The 15397-nt window shown below is 43.7% G+C and overlaps 1 protein-coding gene across 3 annotated transcripts in view; it reads right to left on the minus strand.

Annotated features, from left to right (window-relative positions):
- Window positions 1-1632: 1632 nt before the first annotated feature.
- The window catches only part of EI24 (EI24 autophagy associated transmembrane protein), a 380944-nt gene continuing 367179 nt past the window's right edge, over window positions 1633-15397 (minus strand). For all 3 annotated transcript variants that reach the window (XM_078682120.1, XM_078682118.1, XM_078682119.1), the window contains one exon: window positions 1633-2853. In XM_078682120.1, coding sequence (XP_078538246.1) covers window positions 2768-2853 — 86 coding nt within the window. In that variant the 3' untranslated portion in view covers window positions 1633-2767. The remainder of the gene's footprint in view (window positions 2854-15397) is intronic.

The raw sequence follows: 15397 nt of genomic DNA on the forward strand, positions 1-15397 counted from the left end.
GAAGAGGAAAGTCTTTTTAACTTTTAGTGTCCTTTACGGTGCCGTCAAAATAGTCGAGCTGATGGACGCGTAGATAGTGACTGAGTGACTAAGCGCCGTCAGTGTTATTCTCGTCTCCGGGATCGTTGTCTACGTTGCTTAATGGAAGCGTTCGCGTAGCAGTTGAGGGCCTAGCTGTACATGGAGAACTATAAAATCTTCGTCGACGGGATCGATGCGGACGTGGAAGGCGCCATCATTGTCAAAGATGCAGTCATTGACGAGATTGTGGTAATAATCATAGTCGACGATATTGCTCTCGACAGTGAAGATACAGTCGACGGCAGTTTAAAGCAGTTTTATGTTTCGTCGTACCTGGTTCTGAACCGGGCTTTGGAGGATGAGCTCCAGTTTTTACAGATGGAGTAATGTGCTCAGATCTGGCGGTCTCTGAGGAGATTTGTTTTGATTTCTCCTTCTTTGAGCGGTCTTTGGCAGACCCATGGTGGGATTTCTTAAGGGCCTTTCTGCCTTCCTCGGACGTCCCCTGGTTATGGGATCTTTCCCTCTTGTGAGATCTCTTCTGAGATGTAGAAGAGGTGTCCCTATCCCCCTCAGAACATGGAGCTCTCCTTGGCTTGGCTTTCTGAAGCCACAGAAGAAGTCTCCCTTCCCTGCCCTTCAAGGTTTTGGTGGAAAAAGTGCGACAGAATTTATAGTCTTTTACCTTGTGCTGAGGGTAAAGGCAGTACAGTCATTCCTTGTCTTGTGAGGATCATCCACATGAAGCAATGCTTATCCACATGTCCTGCAGGGCCCGAAGAGCCTTTTCTTCAATGACCCAGACATAATAGAAGCAGTAGTTTCCGGAAACTGGTTTGAAGAAAATTGAGCAGAGCTCAGGGAGACTTCCTTCACACGACGAGTGGTACAAAATCTGAGGGATTCAGCCTCTTGTGGGAATATTCTAGAGGGTGCTATTGCCTGACGTTTTTGTTTTTGTTTTTAAAGGACATAGATAGCCTGTTGTAGCGATTGTTCATTGGCATTATAGCCGATGATAATGATATAGACTGCCTCATTATTGTACCGTGGTACTCCCACTTCAACAAAGGGGTAAGCTTAAAGCATGTAAATCTATGCAAGATCCAATAATGGACAAATAAGGCAACATGGAAGCAAAGGGCAACCCCATCATTGGCAGCACAATGTTTCAACCACATAGATTACACAGTAAGATATTTGCTACTAGTTTCTTACTTAAAGTTGACCTTTTTGTTATGTGCTCATGTCTCTATAGTCTACCATAGCCGCCCTAAGGCATGATGATGAAGACATTGAGTTAACTGCTGCCATTGCACTGATGCTCCATTCCCTGGTTTTAACACTGAGAATTATCAACTGAAGCAGATTATTGACTCAATATGTGCAGTAGACCAGGCATGGCACTTAGGGCTTTGTTGTGTTGCTTTTTGAGGTGATGGCAGCACCTTGAACAAGAGGTTAGTCAATTGTTAATTAAATTCAAAGGTTACCTAAAGACAATGGCAATTAATAACCAGCCTCAGTCTAGTCAAAAACTGGTGTCAGGAATATGAATCGCTAGAAACGCTGAGACACTGAAAAGAGTATAAGCTTATAGTCACACACTTCGCAACACAACTCTTTATTTACTCCGTGAGCATTCTTTTTGTGTAGGAGACCCAATTTTAGCACTGTAGACTTTATAGGGGTACGAGACAAAGCTTTAATGTCCTGCTTGGAACGAATCACCCTCAACCTCAGCACTTTAAGAATCTAGGGTCTCGCAGAGCCTCGTCAACACTTCACCAGCCATCCACTTGAACAACTAAGTAAAGATCAGTAAAAAGACAAATATTTAATGCATATGAATGTGACGACCATCTAAGAATTTGAATTACTCAAGCCGACTACAACAAAATGTATGCTGTCAAATTAAAAATTATATTTTTCCATACATCTTGACATAAATTATATTCAGTTACCATTTTATCACTTTACAAGCATACAAACCGTCAATTCTAGGGAAAAGGTTAACAGAGTTTGAAACTTTTCTAAAAATCTGGGGCCTTCTGGTTATGTATTTAACCTGACAACTTATGCTTCAGTTGTTTCATAGAGGAAACCACACCTCCTCTGTATTAGAAATAGTCAATTCAAGTTGGTCATCATAATGGCAGGACAGATGGCAGCTAGACTTTTTCAGTCGTTCTTCTGATTCTACAGGGCTGACAACAAACAGTGGCTGCATGTTTAAAATTGTATACGTGTGAAAGCCTAAAAAAAAGCCACTGCTTGTTAATCTGCAAGGTGGCACAATGTTCGCACAATCAGCCATTTAATGCTATTTCCCCGTATGGAAGGGGGGGAAGAGGACAACATGGCACAGGAAAAACATACAAAATAGTTACAGGCACAAGTCTTTCACACACTCTATAAAACATCATTCACATAAAAATGTTTGTTTTAAACTCACAAAGATGATAAAAATGTGTTTTCCTGTTGAAAGATTTCTGTCCATACATCTTGCTGTGACACAGAAAACAAATGTCAAAAAAGGGCTGGAAAAGGGTGGCGTATCACAACAGAAAACTAAAATGGAAATGGCATATGCCATGCCCAAGGGCAGAATGGATCCCGCCATTCCCTGCATCGAGGAGCGCATGTTCCAAACACATTGTAGAAGCCCCTCAGTGTCCTGAGATGGTTTTCTGTTTGGAAGGCGAAGGGTGGGGAGAGGGGAACCTCTCAGATGAAGACGAGCTGCTCAGCGTGGTCTGAAGGTAAACCGTCTTATGAAAGAGCTTGTTGCTGAGGAACACGACCAGGGAGAACAGTCGAAGCTGGAAGTGGCTGTAAACACAGGAATATAACATTTTTCGTAAATATACCATGCAAAAAAATGTAAAGCTATTCGACTGGCATGTCACAAGGACTCCTTGCAAAACAGCTATAGAAATAATCAGTGGATACTTGTGAATCAATTAAAGACACTGGGACAGATCTCTTTATAGAACACAATTTCATGCGTGTAAACATAGAAAGTAGAGAGTTTAAAGTGATAATTTCAGAGAAGGCATACTTCAATAAGTCAAATTTCAAAAGTTGTAGCCACCTTGGGGTCATAGTAGTGTCACTGATCATTGAATTAAACTTCTGAATCATTCGTTGTCAACCAAAATCCATGTTACCTTGTTACACGCTACTTCCATAGTCCTCCATTTTCTTTTGATGTGACAAAAATGGATCCAGCCACAGCCTGTATACTGTTCTGACAAAATCAAGCTCAGCACGATTATGTCTTTAGACTGTAGTATCATTCAAAACATTCATTTGGAAACTCAGAATAGAAAGTGGATCTTTCCCAATGATAATTTACATATGTAGACCAAATATCTCTGGAGTGGATGTGTACAAAATAGAGCAACCCCGTATTGCAAAGAAAACCTTTGTACACACAATAATAATCAAAACAAGCATTTACCCGACGCAATTTATTTTTGCCGGTGAGCACTATTCTCCGATCCAAGCCCCTAACATTCCCAGACACCCCCACCCCGCCCTTAACATTACCCACCTCCCCAGAACAGGCACTAACATAGTAAATCCCATCCAAACTGCCACCCCAACAAACGCCCTCAGGTGAGGACCAAAGTCGTACTAAGTGTTAGTGGACCCTGAAGGCCGCTATGTGGTAGTGGTGGGACGCCTTCATGGGCGGGATGTGACCCTTTGCAGTATCTATGCCCCTAATGTGGGTGAGGCAACTTTCTTTGCTCACATGTCCGAGACTCTGGCCTGCTACCTCACAAACCCGGTACTTTTAGGCGGGGACTTTAATTCCATAGCGGATGTAACCATGGACAGATCCCATCCCCCGTTACCAGACGCCCCAATACATAGGCTGTCGAAAGTTAGAGGTCAATGGCAAGATGGGTGGGGGCTTATTGATGTATGTGCGCGCACAGCATCCTGAGGAACAGGATTATTCCTATTTCTCAGCTTAACATGATTTGCATGTGCGGCTTGATGCGATTTTATGTAGTACTGGAATCTCCGCCATGGTGGTTCACAGTGAATATTTATCGCGCACCATCTCGGTTCATAATCCTTTGTTGGTGGGTTTCCGCTGGGCATCCGAGCGCCCGGCTATACCATCTTGGCGGTTTCGACCGGAGATGTTGGATGACTCGGTCTTCCGAACTGAAGTGGGAACAGGAATAGAACGATATTTCAGCGATAATGAAGGCACGGCTACGACGACCATGGAGTGGGACGCCTTTAAAGTGGTGATCCGGGGCTTATGTATTGCTAAGTGGGTGGGAGTACGGAAGCTGTTATTGAATAATATTGTCTTAGCGGAGGGTAAGCTTCGGGAAGCTGAGCGGACCCATTCGGCTAACTCTGAGGCGCGAGAAGAGGTCTTGAACGCTAAGGAAGCCGTGGCGGTAGTGGTAGAACGTTTGCGGTGTTTTTACCATAGAGCCTATCTGGCCCGCACACATGCAAAAGGGGACAGAGTAGGTACTTTGTTAGCATGGCTGGCTAATTCCCTCCCCAGACACACCTATATTGGCGTTGGCTTCTCCGACGGGCCAGATGGAGTATACCCAGCATAGGATAAACAACCTGTTTCATAACTATTATGTGGATCTTTATAATAGTCAACTGCAGGCTGATGAAACAGACATGCTGGTGTTCCTAGGGGACTTAGAGCTACCCCGTTTAGAAGCGGATCAGGCTGACTCCCTAGGACGGGATATCACATTGACTGAAATTAGGTGTGCTATCAAACAGATGGCGCGTAACAAGACTCCGGGAATTGATGGGCTGCCCATCGAGTTTTACTTGGCCTATATAGACTTCCTTGCCCCTAGATTGCTGATGGGTTTTAGAGAAGACAAAGAACTGGGGGTCCTGACAGCATCTGCTTGAGAAGCGATCATTATTCCTTTGCTTAAACCAGGGAAAGTCTGCGTACCGTCCCCTATCCATGCTCACCACGGATTATAAAATCTTGAGTTGTATTCTGGCTACCCGGCTCCTCCAGCACATGGCGCGACTGATTCATCTAGACCAGTCTGGTTTCATTCCCACCCGTAACACCGCAAGCAACGTACGGCGATTGTTGCGCATCCTTGGCGAAGACCATTGAGAAGATAGGCTAGCAGTAATTCTCTCTGTGGACATTGCAAAAGCTTTCGATAGTTTGGAATGGCCCTACTGTTTTTTTATTATGAGAGCCTTTGGACTAGGGGAGAACTATGTGCGCTGGACGGAAATATTGTATTGTTCAGCGAGAGCCAGAGTGAAGATCGGCGTCGTCATTTCTTCCTCGTATACAGTGGGGTGTGGCAATCGACAGGGTTGCCCGCTGTCCCCGTTGTGGTTTGCCTTGGCGATTGAGCCATTGGCCGTTCATGCTAGGCTGGGGAGGGCATACCTTGGATTGTGTCTCCGTGGACATCTGTAATATATTTCGTTATATGCGGATGATCTCTTGATGTTTTTGGCGAATGATGCGGGGGATGCCTTGGAGAGGGCGCGGGCACTGCTTCGCGAGTTTGGGGAAATTTCCGGACTTCGTGTAAATTGGGCTGAAGACATGCGTTTTTGCAATAGATCCGCTGTGCGGCTCGCCTGATCATGTGCAGGACATTTCAGTGGAAACCCCGTTGTCTTCTTTGTCTTCTTTATCTTGGGACGTATATTTACCACACTCATGAAGATTTGTTGGATGGTAATATTGGCAGAGCGATGCGAGGGCTTAAGAGCAGCATGCAATTTTGGGGTACATTGCCTCTGTCAGTGGCCGGCCGAGTGGCCCTCTTGAAAATTGTGGCCCTCCCCCGCTTGCTCTATTATTTTCTAACACTGCCGGTGTGGATACCTGCTGCCACCTCTCGACAGCTCCGCTCCATGCTTGGTGGTTTTATCTGGGGAGACGGAGGGTGGCGCTAGACACGTTGATGCGTCTGAGAGCAGAGGCAGGGCTTGCGGCGCGAGATTTTTTCAGTTGTACTATCTGGCTGCACAGTTCCAGGGGCTCACCCAGGTTATAGCTCTGTAATTTAGGGGTCCGAGAGTGACGCTGAGCCCGGAATACCTCGACACGTGCAGTCGTTTGTTGTGCTCCAGCAGAAGCTGTATATGGACTCCTTATCCCCCGAGGAACGCACTCTGAAGCTTTCCTGGAGACGATACCATTGTAGATCCAAAGTACAGCGTACCTATGCCCCGGAGATACCCTTGGGTATGTGCACTGCCCTCCCACATGGTGGGGCCTGGTCGGTGCTTGCGGACTGGGAATTGCTAGGAGTACATGAGATAGGAGACCTATATGAAGATGGCGTTTTACTGCCCTATGGTGTGCTGCCGGAGCGTTTTGGGCTCCCACGGGGGCACTATTTAATTCACACAGTCCTGGTAGCTGCCATCCAAAAATACTGGGGGAAGGGCCTGTCGGAACCACCGGTGAGTTTAGTATGCCAATACGTGGTAATGGCCGCGGGAACTTATAAGGCCGTCACCTGTTTATATCGACGCAGGCTCGGAGAGGGTTTACCGTCATTGCAGAAGATACGTGACCAATGGGAGGCAGACATTAATAAAGAAATTCCAGACACGACATGGACGCATATAGTCAAGAGAACATGGAAGAGCACTAAAAATGCCAGATTCCAACTAGTACATTTCTACATACTGCATAAGGCATATCTAATCCCGGTGAAAATAAATCAATACTTCCACGTAGACACTGCCCGATGCCCCCGCTGTGCGCTAGTGGCTGCTGACCTACTACATATGCTGTGGGATTTTCCTCAATTGGGTACATACTGGGAGGAGGTGGTGGAACTATTTTGTACTGTTACGCAGCGGCAGATTGAGCCAAGGGTACATGTCTGCTGCATTGGTTTCCCCACACTAGCAGAACAAAAGTCATTAGTAAATTCCTTGATTTGGGATTATTGCTCGCTAAACAAGAGATCACTTCCCACTGGAAGGCTGGGGGGGGGCAGCTTCATCAGATGGAAAGCTGCATTGCTCACATGGGCAGGGAGCGAGAGTATAGTTCGCTTACAGCAGGCCCAAAGATCTCACAACGACAAGGCGCTAGAAGCAGTACGAGCATGGGAGGGCCTAGTTATAGACCTAAAGGCTTTGCATGTGGATTCTGACTCGGATTCCAGTGTGAGTGCGGTGGAAGGAGTCTTGTGAGGGACCGTGCTGATTGACTGGTGTGGAAGTGCATGAGTGTAACGCCCCCTGGGATAACTGTGTTCTTAAACAGTGTCATCGATAAGGGACCCCCCGTTTATTTAGTACTGTCACGATATACTGTCGGGTTATGATGAGCTGTAGAATAGGACACGCCAGTGGGAGCGGGTGGGACTGAGGGTGGGATCAGTGAAGGCGGGATAGTTTGGTTTATTACTGCATGGCTCTGCACCATGGGCATGCTTACATTACAATTGCATACTCCTACTGTGACATGAGACTAAAGTGTTTAGACAGTTGCTACTCAACAGATGGATCATCCTTACTTTCAACTAAACTAGTCTGCCAGATATACTATAGTAAGTTATATACTATCACTAATGACAAAGAGTTCCGAAAGAGCATGTATTGATGTACTCGATCACTGTGTAAGTTTGGTTGTTGTGGAAAAATAATAAACAGATTTACATACAAAAAACAAAACAAAACATTAGAACCTTGTATTTCCCTTTCAAATTTCCTTCGCCAAAGTGAGAGAATCACAGGTTACCAGTGAATTGCATTCTTTTGAGACATGATTTTGATGTAGATGTTGGTGAGGTAAGAACTGAAGAAGAGGAGCCAAAGTACTGTAGTCCTTTGGATTGATATAGTGACTGTCTTCTTCCTGCTTCTGAATGGACATTACCTCCCAAAACGCTCTGCAGTACAACATGTGAACTTGGTCCTCAAACCACATGCATCACCACCACATGACCAAAGAGACCTGTCCTTAGTGAATATTACAGCAGTTTCAGTTCCCGAAGAAATAGTTGGGGACAGTTTTTCCTATGATGTATATGGTCCTACTGAATTATTAAGAATACCACACTTGTTAAAAATATCTCTTAGTGATATCATTATCTCTAGTACTCTCTGATGATTGGGACACTGAAACTGTGCACGCTGTGCTATCTGATTTAGAACAATCTGCTGCATTTTCAAATGATCAATTGTATGATGCTACATCTAATTTTGAGACCTTGTTTTGTTACCAACACTTGTCACCATTTATTGCACAAAGCAAGTATCCTAAATCATGTTTTCACTTACCATCAATGGGAACATTGCACAACAAAGCCAAAAGATAGTTCAACCACATATGCACAGAAGCATGCTTATTTTTGTGGGTTTAACACTTCAGACCCAACATCTTATTACTAAAGGCTTGCACCTACACCTGCAAAGAAAAACATGCTCACTAACACAAAATAGATATACTCTGCTTCCTTTATTTCCCAGCTGTCTCTACATGTTTTTCACTTTCGGAAAGACACTATAGACACAAAATCTGTTTGGAGAACTAAAGATTGACAAGTTCAAGGAGCTGAGGCCTTTTTTAGCGCCTGCCTCATACCTCATCAAATGATTTTACTGAACACATCTCGGATACCCTCACTTAAACACTTTGAGGGATGGCAAAATTACACACAACACAGTGAGGGTACAATAGATGCCATACTACACAATGCTTCTTAAAATTCATCAGATCCCAATGGAAGGGATGGTTGGTTTGGCCTGTCGACACAAATAGGTATCAGTCAAGATTTAGGGGTACCACTGAAGGGTTTAGTACCCATAGGCCTGACCAGCGCTATGTACACACAGAACAGACAGGGGTAGTGATATCTTACAATGTTGGGAAGTTATGCTTAGAGAAGCTAAAGACCTCAACACTGTCCCAAGTGAACAACACTTATCTCTTCTCTCAGATGACATGGATCTTAGGGATCTTTTGTTAGGTCCCAAGGAGCCACATCACAAGCACATTTTATATGCTATTTACAATGAGCTATGGAAAATTTCTCAACAGGAGGCTGCTGAGAGACTACGTGAGATTGATAGGGCTAACTCAGAAAAGGCTTTGGCAGTGGTCGACAATGGTAGGACTACACCATCATCTATATTTATTTATTTACTGGGCAACATTGTGCCTTCTGCTATAGATATAATGGAACAGGAATGGTCTATTCTCCAACATGGACAATTGCAATTGTGATCCATTCTATTATTAATCAGGATGCTACAATCGTGTTCAGGCCACGTGCCCTGGCGTTACATCAATAGTACAACACTGTTCTCTGTATAGAATCTGACGGAGAGACAGATTATAATGGCACAAAGAGATGCAGGATATACCATGTTGCACATTGAAAAATCGGACCAATTACCTTTCACTGTGGCTGAATCACCTTCCACAGAATGGTTAAACAATGGCTATATTACACTGCCAGTTACAACATTCCAATTTCAATACGGTCTTCAGTACCACCAGGTAGGCAGGTATAAAGCGCTGGGAGACGGATACATACATTAGTACTGGGACAGATTTATATGCAGGAATGGGGACACTGAAGTTTTTCCCAGCGGTTCAAACTGTGCAGGCGCCTAAAGTGGTTCCCTATTTTGCAAAGACATTTCGCTTTAGGGAGCCTGTAATGCTTTGGTTGCTAACTTGTCTTGTAACTTGAAGGGTCCCCCAGCTGCTGTGATTCATCCAGTGTTCGAGTTGCTTTCGAATGGGAGCTATTTGATGGTCAATGATCAAGGCTGTTTTGGAATGGTACCAGGCATTGTATATCTAGTTACGGTAAGTTCCAGGGTTACTTGTTGTAATCAAGTATTGTTTCCACCGACCCAAAAAGTTAGGGAGGCAACGCTATGGCCTTCATTGAATGTTTCCTTTATCCGGTTTGATTAGCTGAGAAGACTGAAAGCCATGCTTTAGCATAAAGATGTGGCCTTTAGCTCAGCACAAGAGACTTTTGATCACAGGTTGCAAGGTCTTCATCTGAGGTACAGGCACTAGTCCATGCAAACTTCCCGCTCCATTTCGGGGAAATGGTTCATCGTATCTTTAACATGTCTAATACGAGGGGGATCATGCACCTATTTAAAAGCATAGGGTCTGGACTACTATGCACCTTTCAGACCATCTTTGGAGTTATTCCAGCATTAGGAAGAATTTTTGGAGGGTTTCAGTTGGCCCTGGTTTCAGTTGGCCCTAGTTTCAGTTGGCCCTACTACTTATAGTGGGGATCCTGGTTCTAATTTTCCTGCTACGCAATGGATGGTCCAGCTCCTCAATGAGATGGAAAAAGCATTACTGGTGCGACGTTGCAGTGAACGCATGGTACTCCCATCTGGGCACACATCGGCTTCTAGAGCGAAGTGTGCATTGGTTCCCATCTCTCAGACCAGTCTGGGTTGACTGTATCTTGCATGTGCTCTGCGCCTATTCTGCAGATACAAATGCGTTTTGAACATATGTCTGACTCTTGCATCGGTTGGGCCACCGGACATAGACATACTACTGGACCCCGTAAAGGTCCAAGTGTTAGTGTCCTCAGCTTTTTCCCATGTTGATGACAGCATTCTTAGAGCCCCCACGGAATGTTTAATCTCCTGTCGGAACAGGCAACAGCTCTACAACAGGTTCACAGGTATCAAGTTTCCTCAGCGGCTGCTGTGGGGACTGAAGACAATCACCTTTGCTCCATTGACCTGATACAGGTGGTGTCACAGGGAACGTTATCTACTAAAGCAAGCTTCCGCAGGGAACACTAACTTTTGGTTCTCCGTGCAATGGGAAAAATTCTGCCCTTTTTTCAAAACAAGGCTAACTGGAATGCGAAACATCGCTTTGTTTTATTTTTTTCTGCTCTCACTGAAAACCATGGCTTTTGATGTGCTCAGTTGGTCTATAGCATATTGACTACTTTAGTGGACTTATAGAGCATTTTTTAATTTTAATAGCATCATTTTCACATATACCATGTTTTTACACTTTTGTTTTATGATGTTTTTATGTTTTTTTAAACAAGCATATTTTAGCATAAGTTGACCTTATTGACCTTCGGATAAGGAGTGGGTGTTATGTACTCCCATCTAGGCCTAAGTAGCTACACAACCTTTCACCTACATTTGTCCTACCTTGCTCTGCAGAACGGTTCTAGCACTGTACTTTTATCCAGTTATATGGTGAATAAATGTTGGTTTCCTTGAAACTAGCCTCATTTATTATGCATGAGGATTCTTTGAAACGTTCCCTGCACATGACATACATAACAGGATTATCATACTCAGTATAAAAGTCATGGTCATCTTCATCCTAGAGCGAAATAACTACTTTGCATAATTGCAGGTATTGATTTGGGTTCATTTACATGATCTTACTCACAATATATCGATTGTGTTAGGAACCCAGAGGCTATCTTTATGGTATAAAAGAACCATACCTACACTAGACAGACAGAGGAGAAGCTTCCACGCTGACAAGACACTGAGGTCCTGGAAATGCAGAAGCAACAACATGCAGCAGTCTTATATCCCTTTCGGGGTGTCCAACTCAAGATCAAGACGGGGTCCTTCATTCTCTCCGAACAGGTAATGGGGCTGACCCTTTTCTAGGGGATTCTTGGCTTTACACCCACATACATGCTAGGTACACTTAGGTGGGGTCTGCATTGTAGGAGTACGCTCTGTTGGTGCTTGTAGTCTTCTACATTTGCTCCTGTTAATGATTGTCGCAGTAAACATGCTTTATACAAGAATGACGCTGGTTCAATAAATGCTTATTGAAAACATCTCCATCATTTATTCTGAGAATCTTTCTGAGACTAAGTGAGTACGATCGACTGAACGAAAAGTACTCTACTGTTTCCACGATCCCTGAAGGATTAGGGGTTGTCATGTTTGATTGTTGCCAGAAACTATTCGCTCCTTGGTAAGGTTAGGGGGCTTATGGTGGCACTGTGAGCTAGCTGGCCTAAAGGCTAACATATCCTTTAGGGGTGTCCGTAATCAGTCTAGACTCCAATACCTTAGTTTATTTTGTCTAAACATGCAGATCTTATGTATTGTTAGGAACTACACGACATAACAAGTAAAGAGCTATGTGCTACAAAGGGTGCGATTCAGGAGGAGCCTTGTGTCTCAGGAACAGCTAGCTGATTGGTTGCAGGCTCGCCTTAGGCCTAATCCTCCACATGAATCAAAGATAACGAGATACAGAAGAAAAAAAACTTTGCCTCACATCAGATTTTAGAAAACGAAGGGCCACTGCCACCGATGTCACGTCAAGCTGAAACTAGCTATTTTCTCCTTCTGTTCAGGTAAGCTGGACAGAAGAACAAAACACACACTTCAGTTTCCTTGATGGTCCTACAGAAGTGACATGGGCACCTGGCTGGCTCAGGCGTGCTGGTCCATTTAACAGTGAAAGGGGCAAAGTACTGTACCAAACTGAAGATACAGATTCCTGGCTAATGGTGTCCCGATCTCATCAAAGAACTGCTCTAATTTAAATGTATGCCTTATCAAACGGAAGGAGCCAGTCAAGGTACCAAAAGTGGGTTGAGGTTGTAATTGATTTTTTTACTGTCTATAAATTTCCCTTTAAGATTGATTTATTGATTACGCAAATGCCTGCCGATCGTCCCACAACTTCCCACACCCCACCTTTCCCAATGTCTCTTATATGTACTTGATCCAGGGTATACTTCCTGAGCCAGATATACCTAGGACTTCCTTCAGCTCTTCACAATAGGAGTTGAGCTCAGGTGTGGCCCAAATGCGTCTTCAGTACAGGATTGGTCTCACTCCCACCCCAACTGATTGGCCTGAAACCCTTCCGCCCACATTCTGTCCCTCCCCTTAATATACACTACCCCACCCCCTTTACACACACCTGCGCAGTCCCTAAAACGACCCCATCAACTTCTACTGCCCTTAGGCCAAATACTCTAACCTTCAGTTAAAAAGTCTACCCCCACTCTTCCCAGCCCTTAAAACTACCTCGACCCTACCCAGCCCTAAAAACCACCCAACCCTCCCCCAGCCATGAAAATAGAGTGGGAATGGGGAGGGAGTTGGCATGATTTATGGGTGTGTATTTTGAATAAAGGTGTCCAACTTGGACTACAGTTTTTTCCTTGAGTTAGTTCTTAGAAATGCATTCAAGGAGTGGTCCACTTCTCTGGTGAATTGTACCCATTCCCACCAGGTGTGCAGGCATAGTTTGGAGGGGTCTTTCCAGTAGAAAAGAACATTGAGACTAGTTGATATCAGAATATCCCAAAGAACGCAGTCTTCCTTACTTAACTGTTAGTGCCTGTCAGGGAGAAGGATACCTAGTGAAATAGAGGCTTGAGTTGGTGTCCAAGTCAGTTTCCGAATTTGTGATATGGTTTTACATGTTTCAGCCAGGAATTGATTAGAGTAGGTGCAATCTAGGAGCATGTGTGCAAGGTCTCCTGGTCCCTTCTCACAGCTCCAGTATGCGTCAGTGTTAAGGAGGTCCAGTTTAAATAGTTTAGCCGGGGTACAGCGAGTCATATGCGCCCCCCAGTATCTACTCTGAGCTAGTGCAGGTGTGATTTTGTTAGTGGTAAGGTTCGCTCAGATATGAGGCCAGTTCAATGGATTGGCTGTAGGGTTGTTAGTATCATAAAGGAGTGCTTCCCATTTGTTTTGTATTGGTTTAGTTGGAGCCAAACTGGTGGGTGATAAGAGGGAATAAAGTTTAGAGACTAAGTGGCCCCCTTTGGAATATGACTGTAAAGTAGGGGGCAGGTCAGATATCACTGGGGCTTTAAACCTGGCGATAATTACTTTAATTTTATAAAACTGATACAAGTCTAGGCCATTTAAGTCAAATTTAGCTTTAATTTGAGAGAAGAGTTTAGGACTGCGGGGGGAACCTAGGTCTCCTATGTATCGTATGCCCTTACATGCCCAGTCACTAAGGATAGCGTTTTCCATATATTTTCCAGTGTTCATTGTGCCATAACGAGACCAGAGTGGAATATTGCATTTTATAAGGAAGTTTGCTATCAATTTTACAGAGAGCGGGTGCTCTACATGTAAGTAAATCTGTAGAGTGTGGTGCTATTATTTTCTTATGCGTTGAAATATTTGTAGTCGGAGTTGATGTCATTAATGCATTTCTGCATGTTTTATTACATTTATGTAATAATTTGTTTGTATCCTTTTAAGTGGACCTCATTGGAGTTCCAAATCTTTAATAAATATTGAATTGAACAGAAAAGAAAAAAAAGTGATCAGGGAGATAAGAGATAGGGGTTCCGCTAGCACCTTTTTAATCTCAAGCCGTGAGGGGGGAGACGAGGGGTGGGGGATGTTGTCCGAGAGAGAGAAAGAACCAGAGACTACCCGGTTTAGCTAGGAATGCGTGGTGCTATCTCCTGTAGTCTGGCAAGCTTGAGCCACCCAGTGATTTAGGTTTAGGTGATTTAGGTGATTCTTAGTATCTTTGAGGCAATTCTATGTTTTTGGATTGCCATAGGAATTCAGTGACTATTTCGTCTGTTTTGGTAAAGAAGGGATCAGAAAAGTGGATCGTTGACATGCTGATTGGAAAGTTAAGGAGTGGGGTGATCCTCATTTTAACCGATTCAATCCGTCCCCACCAGATTATGGATCTAAAAGAAATACAAGGAGATGAGGAACGGAACCCTGAAATGTTTCAGACACTCATCCCCAGTCAGTTAAAAAAAAAAGTTCAAAAACTTTACTCAGTTTATAAGCATAAAACCATAAAAATGCAGAGTAAAAACATTTATAATCAGAAGATAAATAACAATCCATGATTCACATTTATGTACAAATATGTCTTCCTCATACAGATTCCCCATAACAATTGTGATTTGACAGCATAAAATCATCTCTTAGTGACCTGCAAAGGCCATATATAGGGGTCTAAGGGTCATTACTAATTGCATGGGTTCAGACCCTACTCAGTATTTATTCAGCATGGATGATACTATTCATATTATACAATCAAACTATGAGATACAGATTTACTCTGATATCTCATAGGTTAGAGCTTCGAGGTATGCAAATGTTTTCCTTCTTCCCGTGGCCATTGTAATGAATGATATAACAGATAAACAGATCTCACTATTTTCCAAGGCAAAAACATAATTAAAAGCAACCTGATAATAGATATATTTACCAGTTTTAAAAAGGGAGGCTAAAAAACGTTTCCTAACATCCTTATAAAAACTACAAAATAAAAAAGTGCATTGGGTTTTGTTGTGAATTACCATCACATGGGCATTTTGGAACACTTATTCCATGCCCCACTTTTTGGGAAAGCTAACTGTATGTGCACTATGCC

This window comes from Lissotriton helveticus, chromosome 3_1 (genome assembly GCF_964261635.1).
Source record: "Lissotriton helveticus chromosome 3_1, aLisHel1.1, whole genome shotgun sequence".
Lineage (NCBI taxonomy): Eukaryota > Metazoa > Chordata > Amphibia > Caudata > Salamandridae > Lissotriton > Lissotriton helveticus.